This window comes from Peromyscus eremicus, chromosome 17 (assembly GCF_949786415.1).
Source record: "Peromyscus eremicus chromosome 17, PerEre_H2_v1, whole genome shotgun sequence".
NCBI classification, from domain to species: domain Eukaryota; kingdom Metazoa; phylum Chordata; class Mammalia; order Rodentia; family Cricetidae; genus Peromyscus; species Peromyscus eremicus.
In genome coordinates this window covers 18024622-18046747 of record NC_081433.1, presented here as the reverse complement: position 1 = coordinate 18046747, position 22126 = coordinate 18024622, and the positions used below count along the sequence as shown (strand labels likewise).

The following is a 22126-nucleotide window of genomic DNA, read 5'->3' as shown; positions in this document are numbered from 1 at the left end:
GATCTAGGCACATCTGGGTTGACCCAGCTCTTACAGGGGCTGCTGTTTTTCTGCCTCACGGGGTAACAAGTGGGGCAAGAGGACATACTTTCGGGGTACCCAGTTTCCTGCCGTCCAGACGCGGCTCCAGTGGCTGCACCCCACAACTAGTGGCCAGCACTAGGTGGGCAACTGGAGGAGCACTTACCGAGGCAGGCTTGCTTGCTGTCGGTGGTGTCCGCTTTCTTCAGAAACTTGGCTAGGAAGATGAGGGACAGTGGAGTGAGAAATGCAATGACCTGGAAGAGAACACATGGCAGCTGCCTCGCACCGAGGCCGGCTGCAGAGAGCCCACCCAGACGCCATGCTCTGGATCTCAAGGACTCGGCTCCGGGTCCGAGAGCACCCGGCCGGGAGGAGGAGGAGGAGTCCCCGCGGGGCGGGAGGAGGGCGGGAGGGCAGCAGCTCACGCACAAACATGGGGCCGGTGGGGAAGTATTCGGCCTCCGTGTACGGGTTCCGGTAGAGCCACAGCTCCTCGGGCTGGATCTGGCGCTGGAAGGGAGGGAGCAGCTCGGTCACCCTGGGGAGGAAAAGGGCGAAGATTGACAGGCTCTCGGCGGAAGGACCTGCCGCCCGCCCGGAGCAGCTGCCGAAGAGCGAGCACCCCGGCCCGCCTGGGAGTGCTCCGACAAATCCTTACAGGAAGGCCACAAAGAGCAGGACCCGCACGCCCAGCTCCGCTCCCAGGGCCGCCGTCCCCATCCCGCCACGCGCCGGCCGGCCGGCCACCCGCTGCTGACGTGGCTCGGCCCGGGGCCCAGCGCCGCCTGGCGGGCAGCGAGGGGACACTCCCAGGGGACCTCCCCGAGCTTCCGGGAAGCTCCTCTGCTCGCTGTGACTACCACCTAGCGACAGCACAGAAGCACTCGCTGCCCTCGGGCTGATCGGGAGGACCTGGCTGTTGTCCAAGCAGCAGGCCACCTTTGGGTCTCAAAGCAAGGGGATGAGAGTGCCCTTCACCAGCTACCTGGTGCCCAGATCACCTTACAGCACACTGAAAGGAATGCCATCCTCCAGAGACCCTTCCTCTACAAAAGCTAAACAGAAAACTCACTTTAAAGAAACCATTTCTTAGCAGCATTTTAAAGGGAAAAACCGGGCTGAGATTGGGTGGATTTTTTTTTTTTTTTTTTTTTTTTTTTTTTGGTGTGACTCATTTCTCAGTAAATTGTACCATGAAATTACAGGCAAAGAACAAGCCCATATACTTAATTAGAACATACAGGACAATTTATTAAAGTCAACCTCAAGCAAGACCTGAAACCAATCGGATGCCATTAAAAACTTTTCCACATTCTTACAGAAGCAGAAAACACATCTGAATTCTAAAGTATCTGTAAAATTAAAAAGGCAAAATTTCAGTAAATACAATGTACAAAAACTGTCCCACCAGCACATGTCAGTAAGAAACGTAAATATCACAGGCAATCCCACATACACTACTAGTCCACAGTAATCTATCTATATACAGGTTAACCACGATTGGTAGGCTCATACTTTGCAATAAGACATTGGTCAGTCAACGAAATCCTTAAACTATGTTTACAAGTCATTATACAGTAATGCCCTAGAAGGATACCCCTGGGGAAAATCAGCACTAATTCCTTAGTGTTAGGAGTTCCTGGCCAAGTCAAAGAAACTAAAGAGACTGCCCAGTGAAGGTTGACACTTTGATATTAAGGACTCAAGTGGTTTAAGCAAAATAATATTTCACAGGATCTACAAAGTTCATTACAGGTAAACACAGATGTAAACATCTATAAAGAACATTATTCAAAGAACACAGAGAATGAAGACTGAATCTGCAGGTATTTGTTTATTTGTAATAATCAAATGGACACAAATGAAATTTGCCATATTGATTCAAAATATACACAAATCTTTGTATATAAAAAGATCTTTTGAGCCAGTTGTAATCAGTTAGCATCTTGGTTATTATTGGCAGTACAGTTACCATAGGTTACATAACAAAAAACGAGATGTTAGCTGACAACAAAAATAAATGTAAACTTCCCCATTCCTTTGAACTGACAGGAGCCCGATCCAGGAGCCCGATCCAGGCAAACCGGTGGGTACTTGAAGGCCATGGGCACACACCACAGCTCTGCCGGCAGGTAGGGAAGAAGACGGTGAAGCTGGGGTGCTTCTCATCCCTTAGCGGACGAGCGAAGTCACAGAAAACCAAGGACTGAATACTGACTCTGGCAACTTCTATTTTCCCTCTAACGTACACAGGAATGACTTTTAGAGCCTACTAAAGGACAAGCAATACTTTTCTCCCCTCCCCCGACACAGGTACAAGTGCTCACATTGGCCATTTGTCCAATGGCTTGACAAAAGCCAAACAATGTCATTTTTTTTTCTTTTTTTCTTTTTTCTCCTTTTGAGACAGGGTCTCTACATAGCCCTAGCTGTCCTGGAACTCATTACGTAGGCCTTGAACTCACAGACATGCGCCTGCCTCCGCTTTTGGAGTGCCGGGATTAAGGGCGTGCCGAACCATGCCTGGCAGACATGGCTTTTTGAAACAAGGGTTACACACAGCATTTCAGGAGTGTGACATAAATGCAAACACTACCACCCTCCACACACAACATACCCACACACCCCACACGCCCAGGCTTATATTAAAAGGAAAGACAAAAGACACTTGGGGATGAGGCAAACAAACAAAAAAGACAAAACAAAACCACAGGAAACAATTTCTAGAAATGCTGCTGATATCTCATGCAGGCGTCTCTTCCTCAAAGGTACCAACAATCTAAGATACCTCCGCTCCCACTGGAAGGACTTTCCTTTGGACAGTCTACACAGTGATGCTTCCCACTTCCTAATTTTACAAAGGAACTGGAATGACAATCACAGTCTCAAGTACTTGAAGAACCTGAACTGAATGACGCAGAGGTCTCAGTGTATAGGGGACTACACTGTACCTGTGATGACCACTCCCCATTTCCCTCCCTTGCTCTATTATGCCCTTTCTCCCAGGATCCCCAGTACCCTACCCAGGGTAAAATTTGGTGATATTTCAGTACATACAAATGTCGAGCTTTTCAATATTTGGTAATCCATTGAAAAGCTGTCTACATTTATTCCTCTAGTCCATCTGAAAATGGACCGAGGTCTACTTTTGTCTACAGATAACCAGAGACCTAGGTAGGGTGGTCCTTCGTGGAGGAACTTTCCACTTGCTCACTTCCTGTGTTCTCCACAGCGCCTCAGCAGAGCAGGGAGTGGCTGGATGCAACAGCCACGTGAAGAATAATTCAAGTCTAGAAATAAAGCAACTTCCCGATGCCCTTGTACTCATGAGAAACATAAAAACGACAAGTTTTCCAAGCCGTGAGACTCAAAGGCGATTTGTTTTTCTCTCTCATTAGGACATGATATGTGGCTGGAGGCGTCTCAGCTCTGTGGTGAGTGGATGCGGCAGGAAGAGTGTGGGACTGAAACAGAAAATGACAGGTAACAGCAGGTCCTGGGGGCCAGGTTCGACATTCCGAACAGATGCCATGATTTCCACCTCTAGGAACTCTAACCGAACTTAGCAGGTAAGAAAGTACTCAGAAAAACCGACTTCATGGAAGCTGTCCACCAGCCCAGCCATCTGAGTGTTTCCCATGACCACCGATACTCGGTGTCTCCGCTGCGCATCACTTACAGACACCCTTGCAAATACTGCGGCGGGTAGAGTGGAGCAGCTGGCTGCAGTCCCCTTCCACAATCCTCTTTTTAGTTCCAAATATGTCCCTAACTCATCGGTATATGTTAGTTATACAACACACAGAAATCTCCAAGTTCCCATGGTTCCCAAACCCAGTCTATTGTACAGCTTGGGGAAGATAATTTTTGAGAATGGAAATGGAGGAAGGCTTGCAGAGCAAAGGAGAAGATAAAACTCACTCCTCCACTCAGATCTCCACCACCGATGAGACTGAAGACGTGAACAGCTGCTTCAGCACGGGCAGTGAGGGCAGCGCCCCTTCCGCCCCAGCCGGGCACAGGCAGCTAGCTATTCTGGCAGCCCAGCGTGGCCTCCAAAGTACAGGGCCCAGGACAGCTTCATGACATCATTGCTAGCTCTTACCAACCCAGTTTCTAAAGCTTTACACTGCTAATCAGAAAGCTCGTCTTCCTAGGAATCCGAATGAGGTTAAAAATACCACCGTTAGCCCATGCTGCTTCAAGTGCTTTCATTTCCGGGCTGGATACACCAACCACAAATACTGCATACCACATCTGATTTAAAAGCTAATGAATACCAGCTTCAGACCATGGGTAAGCCTGGTGCCTTCTGGAATATGCTCTGATGCAGGACAGGCAAGCACAGTGTATGTATACTTAGACGCCCTCAACTCTAAGACAGACCTAGGCCAAAACGGCACAGGAAGATGCCCCTGAACCGGCACAGCAAAGCCAAGTTTGGAGCCCCGAAAGCTTCTGGGCCATGCCGAACTATTGTGAACCATCCCTTGGCTTGTGAAATAGCAGAACAATCCTATTAGTCATCAAAAAAAAAAAAAGAAAAAAAGAAAAGAAAAGATTTGAGAAGTCTTTGCAAAGCTCTTTTATAGATAGAGAAACAAATATGCCACACCAAAGAAGCTGAATAGAGATAGGTCAGCCTAAGGTATTTATAAATACATGATGCACTCTGGGGCTTACTATATAAAAGTTATCTGATACTAAAAAAGCATAAAGTCAAAAAGGAAACAAGATGCAATTTCATATTGGACACTGTTCTCATAAGAGTTACATTTGGAATATCAAAAGAAATCCCTTATCAGTGAGTTTAAAAAATGTTTATCATGTCTGTATAAAATAATATTTCAGTATGATAAAACCCAGATATCCTACTTTACTTTTTGAAAGGAGATCAAACTTCATAATTGCTAACGAGCCAAGTATAGTGTTTGCATGGGCTGTGCTTCCGCCATAGCGACTGCACTGGGGGCCTGCAGCATCCTGTCCTGCTCATCGGAGCCTGTCTAACCACAGATTACTAGAAATGCTACATCCAGCTAAGTGGCAGTTTAGGAGCTTAGAGAGGGAAACTGTAGTGTCTGTCTGTTGTCTATAAATTGCACATTTATATATATTTTAAAAAAAGGAGGCACAAAATTGCTCTTTCTTCCAGAGAAAGAGGTCTGAATTGATTTGTAAAAAATTAAAAAAGGACCCAACACACTGGACACAACTCCAGGATGTTGTAGAGCATCTCCCGCCCCACGTTAATGACATACTAGGTTCTTGAGGAGGATAAACCCTACTGTGTACCGCCCGCTGGTAAGCAGTTAAAAGTCACTGAGAAAGTTCATGTTTGTTTCACAGTAACACTAGTCTTCTCCTCAGTCCAGTGTTCCAGTGTCTCACGTGATTTCATGCAATACTGGAGTAGCTCTATCGCTAAGTGCTAGATGCAAGGGAATTCTGTGGGCACACACCGTGGTGGGCTCCGGTCTGCCATTCAAACGGAACATAATGTTTGCGAACACTGACTTTCTGGGGAGTGTTCTCAAGTGCTCTCTAAGAGGAAGCGCTCTCTGTGGCTCTTACAGACCCTGGAAAACTTCCTCCCCTTACTCAATGGGGATAATGTGAAGCATTGCATAATACTAAGAAGAAACTGTTCACATATAACTTGGGGATTGACTCTATTTCCACCACCCCCAAGTTAGGAAATCAACTGAAAAAAAATCTCTTAAAATATAATTCAGATTCAATTACACAGCTCTACTAGGAAACACGGTTGAGTGATCAGTTGGCCATTGATTGGCAGAGCGAAAGACAGACAATCAAATGCTCTTAAATTCCAGTAAGACTGGAGTCTACACGAAGTGCTCAGAAAATGGTGCGGATCTGATCCAACTTCCGGTCTGTGCCTTACTCTGTCTTTAGCTCCTTGCCGTGCGTCAGGATGACAGCAGTGAGCATTCCCCACGCATTCACAGCCCCACACATGCACTGTATCAGGAAACTAGATGGATGACACTCAGAGCCAGTGAGTGCACACATTCCCTCTAGACATTTCCCTCCATCCACATTTCCAGGTGGAGTTACTGCACCATGAAGCCCACCTAGTCTAAGACCACAGAGGTAAAGCTGTCAAGGCATTTGTTTCCAAGAGGCCAGACTGAATACTTGCCGAGAGCCTTCTCTGGGACTAGAAAAGGCAGGGAAAAAGGAGAGAGAAGTTAGCCTATCTATGGCTCAGTAAAGAGGTATATAAAGGTATGTACACACACACACACACACACACACACACACACACACACACACGGAGGTTAGATTGTTTGAGCTACACCTCTCACAATTCCTAAAAATGAAAATAAATAAAGGAATGGCTAATTTTGCTTTATACAACCAAGGGTTGCATCTTAGGCTTGACAATGATCTTATTAACAGATCTCTCTCTCTCTCTATTTCTCTCAATCTCTCTCTCTCTCTCTCTCTCTCTCTCTCACACACACACACACACACACACACACACACTTTAAAAACGAGGACACCTCTTTCGCTAGTGGCAAAGACACTGGAGCACACACAATAAAAGGCAAGAAAAGACCAAGGGAATTTCACTGTCCACCAAACTCTCCCCAAAGCAACAGAACAAACTAGAGCCCCGACACCGCCTGCTCAGCCTGTGAACTGGTTCCTGTCTCCCTGTACGGCCGTCTCAGCAACCGCCCTGGTTTAAATGCATCATCTGTTGTCCGCTTCCATTCTGAACAGCAGGGCAGGAAAGAACCACTGCTCACTCTTTCACGTCTTCTCCAGGATCTTGGGGTTCCCGTTTACATCTGATCTTGTTCCAATATTCTGGTGACACAGGAGATTCGGGGTTGTGGTCAGAGCAGCAGAGACGACCTTCTAGTGCAGAGGGTACCAGAGCCCCCTTTCCATGATCTTTACAAAATGAGTGTGGACAGAATTCACAGAAAGAGATGGCTGCGTTGTCACACTCGTCACACTGATGCCATGGACACTCCCACTTTCCTAAGGCAGGGTGGGAGAGGGAAACCACCTGTTAGCCTTACCCAGAAAGAGCCCAAGAGCCCCCACCCCACCCCACCCCCACCCCCCTGGAGACAGGGTCTCACTGTGTAGCCGGGCTGGCCTGGCCTACCTCTGCTCCCTGCGGCCAGGGTTAAAGGCATATGCCACCACGCCCGACCTTTTCTTTTCTTTTCAAAACAATGTCTGTCTATAAAGTCCAGGCTGGCCTCGAACCCCCAGAGATCCACCTGCTTATGCCTCCCAAATGCTGGGATTAAAGACATGCCTCACTGTACCTGGCTCATACCCTACCTCTTTGCTTAGAGACTAATTCCAACTGAATCCACCTTCAGACTCCAGCCAAACAAAATCTAGTTGTGTTATTTCATACAGATATGCGCCACTGGCCCAAACCCAGTGTCATAGGTGCCAACTACCCGCCCACGGTGATCATAATAAGAAACCTGTCCTTGCTGCCACATGAGGTGTACCCAATGTGCACAGAACAGACTTTGACTGGAGTGATCTGTTTCTCTTAAATGTTTCTTATTTCACAGGTCCACTAGAGAGAGCAGATGCATCCCGAGTCTGAAGCCTAGCTTACCGTACGGCGGCTGCGTCAGGTTAAGGCATAGGAGGTGGTAGGCTTTGGGACAGTCCTTTTTATCACACATGACCAGCTCTCCCCCATCCCCACACTGGAAACAGTAGTCCTCGTGTATCTGCTTTGGTTCTGTTTTCACTTTCCGTCTTTTCTTTAACTTAGCATTTCTCGACTTCTCGTCAGCAGCGGATGCACAGGCGGACTGGTAAGAAGGACAGACCACAGTTTCACTATCAGATAACGATGAAGCTTTACACACGAGAGTGTAAGTGCACACCACACGGCCTTAACTGCACCCCTGCACATGTCCTACGAACCAGAAGGGGCTATCTCACAACAGTGCACTAAAGCAAGGCCTGCAGTCCTCCCTTGGGGTTGATTTCTTTTTGTTTTATGTGCATTGGTGTTTTCCTGCATGCCTATCTGTGTGAGGGTGTCCTATCTCCTGGAACTGGAGTTACAGACAGTTGTGAGCCGCCATGTGGGTGCTGGGAATTGAACCTGGGTCCTCTGGAAGAGAAGCCAGTGCTCTTAACCACTGAGCCATCTCTCCAGCCCCTATTTCCTTAATTTTTAAAAACAGGCTGCTTTAAAGAGAGGGGAGAGGGAGGTAGGCCTTTATCACCAGGATTCTCAAATTAAGCTGGCTGAGTTGGTGGGTGCTTTGGAGAAATGGGTATAGAAACCAAACTCCATATCCTCCTCTGACTCTTCAGTCTTGAACGGGGCTTCAGCACGAGCAGGAGCAGCAGCCAGGAAGGCCTTGACATGTCAGCAAGTGGGAAGGTCCGCTCAGTCCCCACAGACAAAGCCAGAACCGGTATGTCCCCAGTACGTATGGTGCTAAGGCAACAGTTAGACACCCAATCCACAAACACTGGCCACACCGCCGGCTGAGTTTCCTCTGTGATGTCATGCACTTCTGTTCGGAACTTTAGATGTCTGCCAGGATCAAACACCTGCTGGTGATCAGCAGGGAAAAGGGGAAGCTACCCACAAGGTTCAGCAGTGTGGCTTCGCTGGCTCCCACCCTGTCCCCAGTCTTCAGCTGCATATCACTCAGAATTTCAGTGGTGAAATCGCCCCTGGAGATGTCAGTGGTGACATCTAAGGCTTAGAAGAAAGTGGTCTTCTAGAACCAGTGTTCTGGGATGCACAGTGACCTCCCATGGGGCTATGGCATCAGCATGGGCATCAGCAAGTCCCTGACCTCAGTGAGATCCTCCTTGGTGAACACAAAACCCACAACCCCACCCCAGACACAAGGCAACCGTTTGTTTTCCAGAGACCCCCCCCCCAATGGCTTTGCCTCAGGATGCTCTTGCCCATCAGCACCATAGCTGTCCCTCGGAGGGACATCTGCTTGGAACCTATACTGTCTGCTCCCACCATGAAGCATTTTGGATAATCATCTAAAAGTTCAATAATCTCCAGAGATTTGTTCTTTATTATGTGTAGGTATGTGTGTCTGCATGTGGGTATGTGCACATGAGTACAGGTGTATACAGAGGCCGGAGGCACCAGATCCCCTGGAGCTGGAGTTAACAGAGGGTTGTGAGCTCCCTGATGCAGATGCTGGGAACTGAACCCGGGTCCTCTAGAAGAGCAAGTGTTCTTACTACTGAGCCATCTCTCCAGCCGAAGTGAGATGATCCTAACAAAGTAGCTGGACTTCCAGGCTGGCCAGCTTCCCTGGGCATGACTGGTCAGTGATTGCTGGGTAGTGTTTAAAGACAAGGCCACGTTAATAGAGTCCCGACTGCTGAGCTATTGCTTTTCTTTTAATCGTAAGGGTGGTCTTAACTGCAAGCTGCTTTACTTTATTACTGTTCAGACTTCAGACAGCCTGCCTTTCCCCCAATGACCTAACTTACATGCTACAACATACACCTTTGTATTTATGTAGGGTTTTTTTGTTTGTTTGTTTGTTTGTTTCCCCTTTTTAGGCTAGCCTGGAATTAACAGCAATCCTCCTGCCTCTGTCTCCCAAGTGCTAGGATTATATGCTTGAGTCACCACACCCAGGTAACATTCACCACTTTAGAAGTATATAATTCAGGGGGTTTCAGTGCACTTCAGAACCTATCAGAGCTTACTAAAACGAGCTTCATTAAAGAGTGAGAACAGCAAGCTGGCCATGGTGGCAGAAGCCTGTGAGCCCAACATCTGGGAGGTGAGGGCGGAAGAATCAGGAGTTCAAGGTCATCCTCAATAAGCCAAGAGTTCTAGGCCAGCCTGGGCTCCATGAGATCTGTGTCAAAACCACCACCACCAGCTCCACCACAGAGGAGCAGTAAAGAGCCCCAACAGAGAGAAGGGGTTCTGGAGCCCTGCCGATGACAGTGACCTGAAAAGCCAAGCAGGTCCTTAGCACTCGTCCCCCCTCCCCCCCGCCCCCCTTGGCTGGGGCGCCCTGCCCGACTGACCTTTGGTCGTACTCCTAGAAAGCCGCTGCAGTTGTCTGCCCCACAGTGGCACACTGTCCTGCCATTGCCCAGACAGTCCAGGTTATAATTAAACGTTAACTCCATCCCTGAAACACAGGAGAAATGATCATTCACAGCGACGTCAGGAGGAAGAGCTTCTGCGGACACTGTCACGCCGCCACACGGTTCTAACACCGAGATCGTCCCAGCCTGGCAGGACGGCTCGGGGGTGACAGTGCTCACCATGGGAGCCTGACAACATGAGTTTGACTCAGACCCCACGGTGGCAGAACAGCCTAACCCTACAAGTTGTCCCGTCCTCATGAACACTGATATACGCACACATCGTGTATATACACACCAAACATAGTACAACTTTAAAGACTTCCTCCTTCCACGTCCCAGCTCACTAAAAACAAGGATAGAAAAGTGGGGACATTGGGTTAAAATCCCTGCCCACCAAGAAGCATGGCAAAGCTGATATTCTAAAAAGACGACACACCCTTTTACAAAAGTGGCTAAAAACAATGACCATGTGATCTCTGGTCAAGAACAAGGGCTTCTAGCCTAGCCCTCTTTTCAAAGCTAAACTCTAGTTTCCTGTTTTGTTTCGTTCTGTTTTTCGAGACAGGGTTTCTCTGTGTAGTCCTTGTTGTCCTGGAACTCGCTCTGCAGACCAGGCTGGCCTCGAACTCACAGAGACCCGCCTGCCTCTGCCTCCTGAGTGCTGGGATCAAAGGCGTGCGCCACCACCGCCCGGGCTAACCTCTAGTTTCTACATGAACACCATGAGATGGCATCGCGACAGTGTTTGGAACGCCTTCCACTATGAACCAAGTTCACTACACACTTGAAAGCTCCAGGGGTCCAAACTAAAGTTCTTGCACACTCTTTCAGCCGGGTGTGACCAGCCCAGAGTCTAGAAAGAGCTTCAGTTTGTCCTCATTGCGGAACTGCTCTTACCAACTCCCTAAACTAAGGAGGAGCTAAGGGCTGTGCTGAGACGCTGAGTAGGAGGAGAGTGGAAGCCGTGAGACATCTGAGGCTCTGTCTACCAAACAGACGGCTGTCAGAGCCGCAAACCAAAGAAAGAAAGGAAACCAGCTGATGTTGACACTGCAAATTACTTTTTAAAAGACTTACTTCCACTATTTTTAATTATGCGTATGTGTGAGTGTGGGTAGATGCCTGTGGAAGCTAGAGGTATGTCTGACCCCCTGTAGCTGGAGTACAAGTGGCTGTGAGCCACCCACGCAGATGCTGGGAATCGAACTCGGGTCCTCTACAAGTCTACACACTCAACCGCTGAGCCATCTCTCCAGCCGCCACAGCTAGTTACTTGTGTGTTCACAGAACCAGGCCATCGGGTTACAGTATACAGCCGCAGTCTTTGGGAAAGTCACGCATCTATCTGCACCGGAAGCAGTAACACACTCACGCACACACACACCCTCTACAGGTCCTCTTTTGCACAAAGCCAGCGAGTTTCCTCTTCAGATGTAGTTTTACTGCACTGGCAAATAACAGCCAGTTCCAAAAAGAGCATGTTGTCTTATCCAAACCAACACTCAGGCCTTAAAGGATAACGTCCTCCCCAACGAGACAGACACCCCCCAGACCTAGGACAGCACCCTTTACCTGCAGGGATATCGCAAAGAGCAAAGAGTCCTACTCGAACTTCTCCATTGACTGTCCACTTCTGCGTCTCACAGTTTGGATTGCAACTGTGGTTCATGAACCGAGAGTAATTTCCTTTGGGGCCAGCATCAATGATTCGGTCCTTCAGAAGGGATAAAGGGGGAGAACGCTTTTGACATAAACTAAACACAAGTCCATTCAGAAACACACAGTTAGGGGGACACAAGACCGCATCATGTACACAGCTGGAGTGTGGTCACTGGCCGCTCTGCAGACACCACAGCCACCCGATGTAGCCGCCCTATTGGATGGCCTCAGATCTGCACAGAATGGTGATGACGGAGCTGGTCCAGTAAACAGGTCAGCAGGCCATGTGTTCAGGTAGTTTTGATAAGAGCCATAACATTCAGATAACCAACTACTCAATTAGCTTGTTCTCAGCTTTTCCGTCCGCTCTAAGCCGGAAGGGAGACTGTCGTGCACAGACCAGTTTACACCATGCAGATGGAGAAGGGAAACGGGACTCCCCTAGTGAGGATGAGGAGACACACCCGTCTCAGCTCTCACGCGGGTACACTGTCCAGAAGTTATACTTTGTTTTCACTTACAGTGCAGTTCAACACACAGGAAACACTAGACAGTTGGGCCCTAACAATGTGGATAAGCTCTAGGCCTGAAGCCCTCGGATGTCACGCTGGTTGACCCGAGTCAGTGAGACTAGGCTCAAAGAGGCAGACTACAGTATAAACTGGCAGTTGAAATCAGGCTCATGAAACATGAAAGCTACACCATTTTCAAATAATGACATAACTATGTATAATTAAAATACTTTCAAATAATCCTTTTTTTCTTTTTTGAGACAGGGTCTCACAACATAGCTCTGGCTGCTGCGGAGCTCACTATGCAGACCAGGCTGTCCTTGAACTCAGAGATCCGCCTGCCTCTGCCTCCCAAGTGCTGGGATTAAAGGCGTGCGCCATCATGCCTAGCGATCTCTTTTACTGTTTTTTGTTGTTTTTCTGTGACGTTTTCACTTGTGATGAGGCTCAAACCCACAGCCTCACATATGCTCAGTAGATGCTTTACCACGGAGCCATGCCCTCAACCCGAATGATATTCTGAATCTTTTAGAAACATCCCAGAACACAGGGTACTAGTCTTGGTCCTTAAAGTGTGATGGTATACTAAACCCGCGACTGAACTGTACCTCGGCCTGGGCTTCCTGCCTTCTGTAAGGACTACTATAATAGAGATCATGGCTGCAATGCATGGGCAGATACATATCAGTCTAATGCTTGCATTCAGTCTTTGCCTTTTTCTTCCTTTTCGTCTTTTTGTGTGTTTGTTTTAGAAAGGATCTCATTGTAGCCCAGGCTGGCCTCTACCTTAAATCTCCTCATGCCTTAGCCCCCACAACGCTGGAGTACAGGTTTGTGCCACAATGCCTGGCTGGACTTTTATCTAAGTTAGCAGTCTACTGCCTTTTTCCCGTGACAACACTCACGGTTTCTTTGTTCGAGTGTGCTGCCTGCATGTACGTGTGTGTGTCACACTGTGTTCCTGGTGCCTCTGGAGATAGGAGAGAACACCAGACCCCTGGAACTGCCGTTTCAGACCGCATGTGGGTGTCGGGAACTGAACCCAGGTCCTGTGAGAACAACAAATGCTCTCCACCACCGAGTAAGTCATTTCTCCACCCGCTGCTGCCCCCACCCCTCCTGGCACTTCCTTTATCGAAGCTTAATAAATACACAGAAAAGTTCTGAGATTTTGGTTAATCAGAAATCTCAAGGTATTTTATAACTCAGTATCAGAGAGTTGATTCCTCCGACAGTGATAAAGAAACCAGGTCTCTCACTGACTCAGATGGAGGACAAGGACCCAACAACTCTAGCCTAGACAAGACCACTTTATTTCTGGTTAGCATTTCCCTCTCTCGCGAGACTCCGACTATGGAGGGCTCCTTCTGTACTCCTGAGATAATCACAGCACTGACTACCGAGAATCATATTATACTTAGAGAAAATGAAATTTAGAGAAACTGAGTTCAATATAAAATTATGAACAAAACATAAATGTCCCTTTTTCTCACCAAAAAATAAAAGCAATTTTACCTTGGTAACAGTTAACATATAAAAATTAGTTACACTGTTCTCGTGCGCTCGCTTGATTCGGAGTCTGCATTCTTCTTCATCAATTAATTCACCAACATATTCGTTTACAAATTCACCCTGCAGAGAAGCATTCAACACGTGACTGTAAAATCCGTGCACTGGACTGTAATGCATTCTTAACACCACATGTACAAACCAAGAAAATTAACTAAAAGAGAAAAGAGTAGCATGTACTCTTACAGGGCTTCCACAGTGTGCAAGTGTATGTGTGTCTGTCTCAAAAAAGAAAAAAGAGGGCTGGGGGCTGGGAATGTAATACAACTAGTACAACCCATGCCTAGCTTGTACAAGGCCACGGGTTCAATCCCCAACAGCACATAAACTGGTGTGGTGACACATGCCCATAATCCTAGCACTTGGAAGGTACAGACAGGACATGTTGATTTCTAGGCCGGCCTGCAGCACGTGAGAGCTTGCCTTAACACCAAAACCCTAAGCTGGGGGGTCAGAAGTGGCTTAGTGTGTAACCTAAGTTTGATGCTATGAACCCCCATGATGGACAGAGATGTTCCGACTCCTACCCAGCACTACGGTGTGCAAGTGTGTGTCTGTCCCTTTTATCTCAGACACGCTTTTTAAAAATGTAAAAGACAAAAAACAGAGCCGTGAGCTGTGAGTTGGCTTAGCTGGTGAAGTACTCCCCTCACAACTGTGAAGACCCGAGCTCAGGTCCCCATAACTAAGAGGCCACCATGACGGCAGATGCCTGACATCTGGTGACGGTGAAGGTGAGGACCAGATGAATGGCTAGGGCCAGCTGCACTATCTGGAGATGTTCTAGGCCAATGAGAAACCTCTCTAAACAGCAGGTGTGACCCTGCTGGCCTTCTGTCAATCTGACAAGAGCGTGAGTTATCTGGGAAGAGGAACCCCAAATGAGGAAACGCCTCCACCGCATCGCCTGTGGTGAGTCTGTAGGGTGTCCTCCTGGTTAATGATTCAAGTGGGAGGGTCCAGCTCGCTGTGAGTGGTTCCCCCCTGGGCAGGAAGCAGGCTGGCCAGGCTGTGGGGGCACACACCATTAATACCAGCACTCGGGAGGCAGAGGCAGCCTAAGTCTACATAGTGAGTTTCAGGACAACCAGAGCTTTTTTTTAAAAAAAAAAAAAAAAAGGAACGCAAGCTAGCTGAGCCCTGGGGAGCAGCAGAAGCAGCTGTGAGCAGGGTTCCTTCATGGCCTCTGTTCGGTTCCTACCTTGAGTTCTGCCCTGACCTCCTTTCATGATGGGCTACAAACTGTAAGCTAAAATTAGCCTTTTCCTCCCCAAGTTGTAAGACATGTTAAAGGCATGAAAGCACCTTAGAAACAACACCCGGGCTGTCATCGGACATTTACATGCATGAGCACACCTGTTTTTACACCTACACGAAAACAAAGCAAAAAACAAAACAAAACAAAAACCTGAAAATACTACTTCAACCCTGGAAATAAATGGTTTTTATTTATTCATGGGCATTGGGGTGGCACTGTTCCTGTACAAGTGCTTCAAAAGGTACCGACGTGCTTGTCTTTTCTTGCTGAGAGTGTTATTTATTCTATAGTCCCAAGTGGTACCTGTGGTACGTCACTAGATCTTGGAATAAAGCTACCCCCAACTTTGAGGCCATTACCATCACTATAATCACAAAGTTTTAAGAGTTTGTAGCTGAGGAGGTGGTGGCCATTGGGGGAGAAACAGAAGTCCGAATCTGAAGCAGAGAGGATATGCGTTTGCTCTTTAAACCTTCTATTTTGAATAAGTATATTTACAGAGAGCTGAAAAACTACCAACTCTGTACCATTCACTCAGCTTCCCCCAATGTAACATCTTACAGAACTAAAACACAGCACTAAACTAGAACACTGGTGTTGGTGCACACACCCCATTCAGCCCTGGAATCCTGCCACCACACAATCACGGTCGAGACTGTCCCTGCACCCCAGGATGCCTTGGGTTTTCTTCAACGGCCACACCCACCCTCATGACTCCAGCACCCTGGTTTCCTAGCTCTTGTCAAACACTAGTCCATCGGGATCATTCTGTCACTCAAGGGTGTTCTATATGAATTTATATAATGTGTGATCTTTTGAGACTGTTTTCTAAAATTATTGAAGTACGTGGATGTTTTCCTTGCATGCATGTCTGTGCTCCGCTTGCATGCCTGGTGCCCTCTGAGGCCAGAAGAGGCAGCAGATGCCCTGGGTCTGGAGTTACAGACGGTTGTGAGCTGCTGGGAATCCAACCATGGTCCTCTGGAAGATCAGTCAGTGCTCTCAACCGCCAAGCCATCTCTCCAGCTCCTAAAGACGTGTTTTTATTCCAGGAGATCTGATGCCCTCTTTTGACCTCTGCAGGCACCAAGAAGACACACAACACAAACACATGCAAAACACTCACACATAAAACAAAGATTTTTTTATTTCATGTATATGAATGTTTTGCCTGAAGAGGTGTGTGAGTGTGTGAGTGTGTGTGCATGCACGTTCACCATGTGAGTTCACTATGTCTGTGCAGTATCTGAAGAGGCTGTAAGAAGGTATCACATGCCCAGGAACTGGAGCTCAGATAGTTCTGTGTGAGTGCTGGGATTCAAACCTGGGTCCTTTATAAGAGCAGCAAGTGCTCCTAACCACTAAACCATCTCTAGAGCCATGGGACTAGCAAAAAATAAAAAATCCTAATAATTCAAGCTAATTCTCCGGAGATCTCCCAAGTTCTGTTCCGGTTGTCTTTAACGCCTTGGTAGGACCCTTCAGCGTGGCTGTAACACCATTTCTTTAACCATTTACTCACTGGAGAAGACTGGCCCATCTTTCCAGACTTTTGCTATTATAAAAATACAGTTGCTCTGCACATTTGGGAAGAGTTTCCATGTGATTACAGATTTTCATTCTTCTGGCTTAAATAGCCAGAGGGGAGATTTGTTGTATAATACAGTAAATGTACGTATTATACAGCATGTTTAGAGAAATCTGCCACCAAACTACTGCTCAAAGTGCCTGTTCTGCTCACACACACACACACACACACACACACACACACACACACACACACACCCCATGCAGAGATGCAGGGCTTTTACATCCTGAAGAACTTGCTACTGCTGCTGCGCTTTGAACTGGTAAACTCCAAGTGGCTACAAGGGAGTGAACCTCTGTGTTTATCTAACTGCTGACCTTTTCGTCTCCAAAGCCATGCTGACTCCGTGTAGAGCAACACATCATCTGTGGGACTCACAGCATTTCAAACTCAGAGGAGAAGAGGCGTCTTGAGAAACAAGTATGTGTGTGCTTACCGTCTTAACACTTTTGCACTCCACAAACAGATTCTCCTCAGTTCTCACAGGACAGCTGAGAGTAGGTATCAGTAATGCAGACCTACAGCCTTGTGCCCAGGACTGCGCCCTTGGCTCCTCATCACTCTTTCTCCTCCCTCATTAACCCTTCACATTCCAGCTAAAGTTATTCTCTTAAATTCCAAATGTGGCAGATTGCCAAGGTCGCCCCAGATCCCACTTGCGATCCATGCCGTCCATCATGATCCCTCCCCCAAGGATGTGGCTGTGGTGACAACATGCATGCGCTAACGAGACCGTGTTGTCTAAGATGTCAGCGATCGTCACGCTAAGTGGAAACTCTCATGCCTCAGGTAGCAAGGAACTAGGCAGCCATTGAAGGTTAACTTGTTCTCGGCCGACAGCAGGAGGGGTGATCTCAGAGCAAAAGCACTCAGTCCACAGTGACAAAGAATGGATGAGTTCTATAGCCTCAAGGAAGCTGGGAAGTGAGTCCCTCCCCGGGTGAGCTGCGGATCCAAGTTTGGTTGATGGCTTGCAATCCTAAGTGAACCCAGCTGAGCACTGCCTGGACCCCTGACGCATATCAACTGTGATAATAAAACATGCACCACATTTACTCTTCTGTGTGTTCTGTCTGCATGTTGTCCATGTATCAGGCATTCTAACACCTGAGACCCACCATTTCAACAGTAGGCTTTATTGGAGATTTTTGTTTTTCTTGTAAGCTATTTGGCTTTAAGATATTTTTCCAATACTGTGATAAAAAAAAATTGTTTCATGGTGTGAAAATAAAAATAAGTTACGTATGTTAAAGCCCTCAGCTCCTTCTACTGCTCTCGAACATAACCTGAGGCCTCTAACAAGCTCTGGTTGTGCGGACTAGGACAATGGACTATTATTATTACAGTCTACGTTAGTGACATGGTGACTCGGTCACACTTATGGTTAATGTTAGGAGGCTGGAGTGAAGTTCTGGGTTTGCTAGTCTCTGCCCCAGTGTATAATCAACATAATTTATTATCTCACTTCTCTGGCATGTCCATCCACCATGAAAAGCAACAAGAAGAAAGTATGTTTGAATCATTTCACCTAGTAATTAAAAAAAAATTCAAGTACAAAAACACCAATGCCTTTCTATTTAAGCTCATCAAACAATACTCACAGTTTACGTACACTTTATTATCCTTTTCCCACTCTTTCTTTGCTCAGCAAGTCCAAACTCTGTGAGAACCCTCAGTTCCTGTCATAAATAGCTGTGCTTCCCGTCCCAGAGGCAGGACCTATGGAAGCATCCTAAAAGACAGAGGCGCTGGCCCATCCTACTGAGCTGTGCCTCCACCAGATTACCTTCTTAATGCTTCTTTTGGTTCTGAGGCCCCAGCCTCTCCGCTCCGTTTTGATGATCTCTGCATCGGGGTAGAGCCTCTTTGTGAAGCATTGGTTCTGACAGCGGTCCCCAGCAGGGCACACCTGCGGGTGACACTCGTACTGTGACATTCTGTTCAGACACTCCGACTCCAAGCCACAAGGGTTTTCATCAGCGGGCTTGCAGTTACAGCGGGGGATCTCCGACAGGTCAGCCACCTGGACTGGTACCTTCCCTATCACTTTGTTAGCCTAGGAGACAGGACCGAGAGTGAGAGGGGACAAGGTGAGGATCTGAGAGCAACTACAACACCAAAGCATCGTGACAGGACCCTGAGGAGCTCTTTAGCTTAACTTCTCCTGAATAAACTAGGAGTAAGAACTATGTCTATTTACTACACAAAAGTGTTCAATTTGATGTTAATTCTCATTTGTTTACATTGCTTGCCACAGACTGACAGAAATTTAATACCCGAAGTTAAGAGAAAATAAGCTATCTGTGAATCTCTGGAAAAGAAGGGCTAAAGATCTACATCCTCATTTGGTTGCAGGATAATCTGGTAGAAACAGAACAGAATTTCATATAAGCCATGGCTCCTGGGTATGGAATAGCTTGCCAAAGACCCACTCCTCAGCACCACGAGTAGATTCCACCCTCAGCACCACAGGGAGATCCCACCCTCAGCATCACAGGGAGATCCCACCCTCAGCACCACGGGGAGATCCCACCCTCAGCACCACGGGGAGATCCCACCCTCAGCACCACGGGGAGATCCCACCCTCAGCACCACGGGGAGATCCCACCCTCAGCACCACGGGGAGATCCCACCCTCAGCACCACGGGGAGATCCCACCCTCAGCACCACGGGGAGATCCCACCCTCAGCACCACGGGGAGATCCCACCCTCAGCACCACGGGGAGATCCCACTGATGCAGCCACAGGAACTACTAGCCTAACAAGGAGACGCTGGCCGTCAGGGAACATGTGTGCAGGTCACAGGGCCTTTGACCACCGGAGCGTGTGCTCACCTTGATGTGCTTGTAGGGCGGTGGCTTTCTTGAGGTTTTCTCTATCTCCAGAGCCTCCTTACTCTCCCGCTGTGCTTTCAACTCCTGGAAGCGCTTTGCAGCTTCCTCCAGTGCTGATGGGAAGAGCAGGCAGGCCATTATCGAAATGCAAGCACACACCAGAGCGTGAGAAGCTAAATTCCACCACCTCAGAGATGCTCCCTCCCCGTCGTGCCCGGGGCTTACTTTTTAGATATCCTGGAAATCACCAGTCACCACCATTATAGAGTTAAGAAGAAGTTAGGATACAAGCCATCAAACACTATCCTGGTGCATCCTCAGAGCAGAGGTCCGACATCAACCACAAAGGCCTCTAAGGGACTCTACTCAAGTACCTGAGTACCCTGTCCTGGATTTAAATGACGTCTACCCTTACTCAGAAAGGTAGACTTTCAAGCCTGTTGTGCAGGCCCCAAGCTCTTCCTGGGAAGCCTTTTCTACCCCTTCGTGGCAAAGGAGCTTCACCTGGTTAAAAGACACTTCAAACACAGCATAGTGTTCATGTGCTTATGCATCTCAAACCCGAGTCTGATGTCACGAGAAGTTTATGGGTACAAAATCATAATGCCTGGAGAAGATTCTCAAGCAACGGAAGAAACTTCATGTGCAAATAGGGGGACTCTAAGAAACACGCACTGGAGTGGTAGTTCTGAGTCACTCTAAGCACGGGTCAACTTACCTTTTTTGAAGGTCTTGTTAATGCTGGTCTGTCCCTCAGCAAAGCTTTTGTCTCCTTCCACATAAGGGAACACTCTGCCTTGGTGTACCCAGTAGTAGTCATGAGACCCAAAGAAGAACACAGGGAAGTCCCCCAAGTCGTGCCTCAGGCCCTGGATGTTCAGAGGCACAGACCTGGGGCTGCAGATCTCTGCAGGCCACCATCTGAAGATAAGAGTGAGAAAGAAAAAAAAAACTCACAGGGGAAGAGAGAACGGTTCATAGTTCAAGATTCATTCAGATTCAGACTCTAAACACACACACACACACACACACACACACACTACTTTGTGTTGTTGTTGTTTTTCTAGACAGGGTTTCTCTGTGTAGCTCTGGCTGTCCTGGAACTCGCTTTGTAAACCCAGCTGGCCTCACAGAGGTCTGCCTGTCTTTATCTCCTGAGTGCTGGGATTAAAAGCATGCGCTGCCACTACCTGGAGACCCTGTTTCCAAGAACCCCAAAAAACAGGCTGGAAAGATGGCTCAGTGGTTGAGAGCACTGGCTGCTCTTCCAGAGGATCTGGGTTCAATTCCCAGTATCCACACGGCAGTTCACAACTGTCTGTACTCCTGTTTTGGGGGATCCAATGCCCTCATACAGACAGATATGCAGGCAAAACATCAAAGAACCCCCCAAAAAAACACCACACACAAAACTATTAATGAATTAACAAAATAGTGCACACAGGCTAAACAAAGTAGGCCTTAGATGCCTTATTTGGTTTCTTTCCTTAAAAGATTAACATTTAAAACTTGAAAAATATATATCACAAACATCAGTTGTAACATCTAACAAGAAAAGGACAATGGACTCATTTTCCAGCTCTGGAACTGGTACGTTAACTAATACAATTGTAGCCCATTTTAACTGTAGAGAATTCACTTTCCCAAACCTGACTTAAGATTTTCCCAGGTAGAGAAGATTATCTTTCAAGGAATGAAGGATTGTTTCTAGCAGTCAAAAGAAAACTCCTGAGAATAAACCACTGCCATAGTAAAGAGTGAGCATGACATGCAAATCAGCATTTCCTGATTCTAACCAAGCAGGGAAAAACACCCCATGATCTGATGTACCAGGTTTTATGCCAGTTGGTATTTCAGAATCAATCTGTCTTAATAAGCACAGGGTGGGGGTAGAGAAAATATCCCCCCTTACGATATTGTCATGAAGACTATTAACGTTAGATATACGTTTCTCCAAATATTAAGAACACATTACAGGGCAGGGCAGGGTGGGCCACACATGTAATCTCAGTACTTTGAAAGCTGAGATACAAGCATTATGAGTTAAAGGCTAACATATACAGAGAATCTGTCCCCATAAAACCAAACTGGAAAAAAAAAAAAAGAGCTACATCATATCCAGATCCACCCTTAAACACACACACACACACACACACACACACACACACACACACACACACACACACACGATGGTTCAGGAGTGAAGACACCACCAGGCCACCAGGCCTGGCCACCTCGATCTAATCCTGGGACCCACATGGGGGAAGGAGACTGACTCCTGCAGGTTGTCCTCTGACCTGCCCATGCCCACTGCGGCTGCCACATGTGCTGCACACGCTCCCATTCACACACACGGAATAGTTTTCTTCTAAGATTTACTTTTATGTGCATGGATGTTTTGCCAGGTGTCTTTGGAGGCTTCCCTGGGTACCCAGAACACAGGTATACATGTAGAGAAAACACCCATACAAATAAAATAATAAAAAAATTAAAATTAAAACCTTAAAGGAGAATGTTTTTAAATAATGTTAATCACACACATAATTTAAAACTTTTTTGTTGTTGTTGTTTG

At 47.3% G+C, this 22126-nt stretch overlaps 1 protein-coding gene and 1 pseudogene across 3 annotated transcripts in view; both read right to left on the bottom strand.

Annotated features, from left to right (window-relative positions):
- Nsd3 (nuclear receptor binding SET domain protein 3) overlaps positions 1 to 22126 on the bottom strand; it is a 119084-nt gene that overhangs the window by 4066 nt on the left and 92892 nt on the right. Inside the window, exons 1-8 of one of the 3 annotated variants that reach the window (XM_059244252.1) lie at positions 18507 to 18768; positions 13854 to 13937; positions 11707 to 11848; positions 10069 to 10175; positions 7643 to 7844; positions 6801 to 7038; positions 454 to 562; positions 188 to 278 (exon numbers count right to left, since the gene is read on the bottom strand). In XM_059244252.1, the coding sequence (XP_059100235.1) occupies positions 188 to 278; positions 454 to 562; positions 6801 to 7038; positions 7643 to 7844; positions 10069 to 10175; positions 11707 to 11848; positions 13854 to 13937; positions 18507 to 18656 (1123 nt within the window). In that variant the 5' untranslated portion in view covers positions 18657 to 18768. Of the gene's footprint in view, positions 1 to 187; positions 279 to 453; positions 563 to 682; positions 788 to 6595; positions 7039 to 7642; positions 7845 to 10068; positions 10176 to 11706; positions 11849 to 13853; positions 13938 to 18506; positions 18777 to 19554; positions 19668 to 20272; positions 20476 to 22126 lie in introns of those variants that run through there. The other 2 variants (XM_059244254.1, XM_059244253.1) reach the window with 2 other exon arrangements.
- LOC131894666 (putative ribosomal protein uL10-like) lies at positions 8017 to 9272 on the bottom strand (annotated as a pseudogene).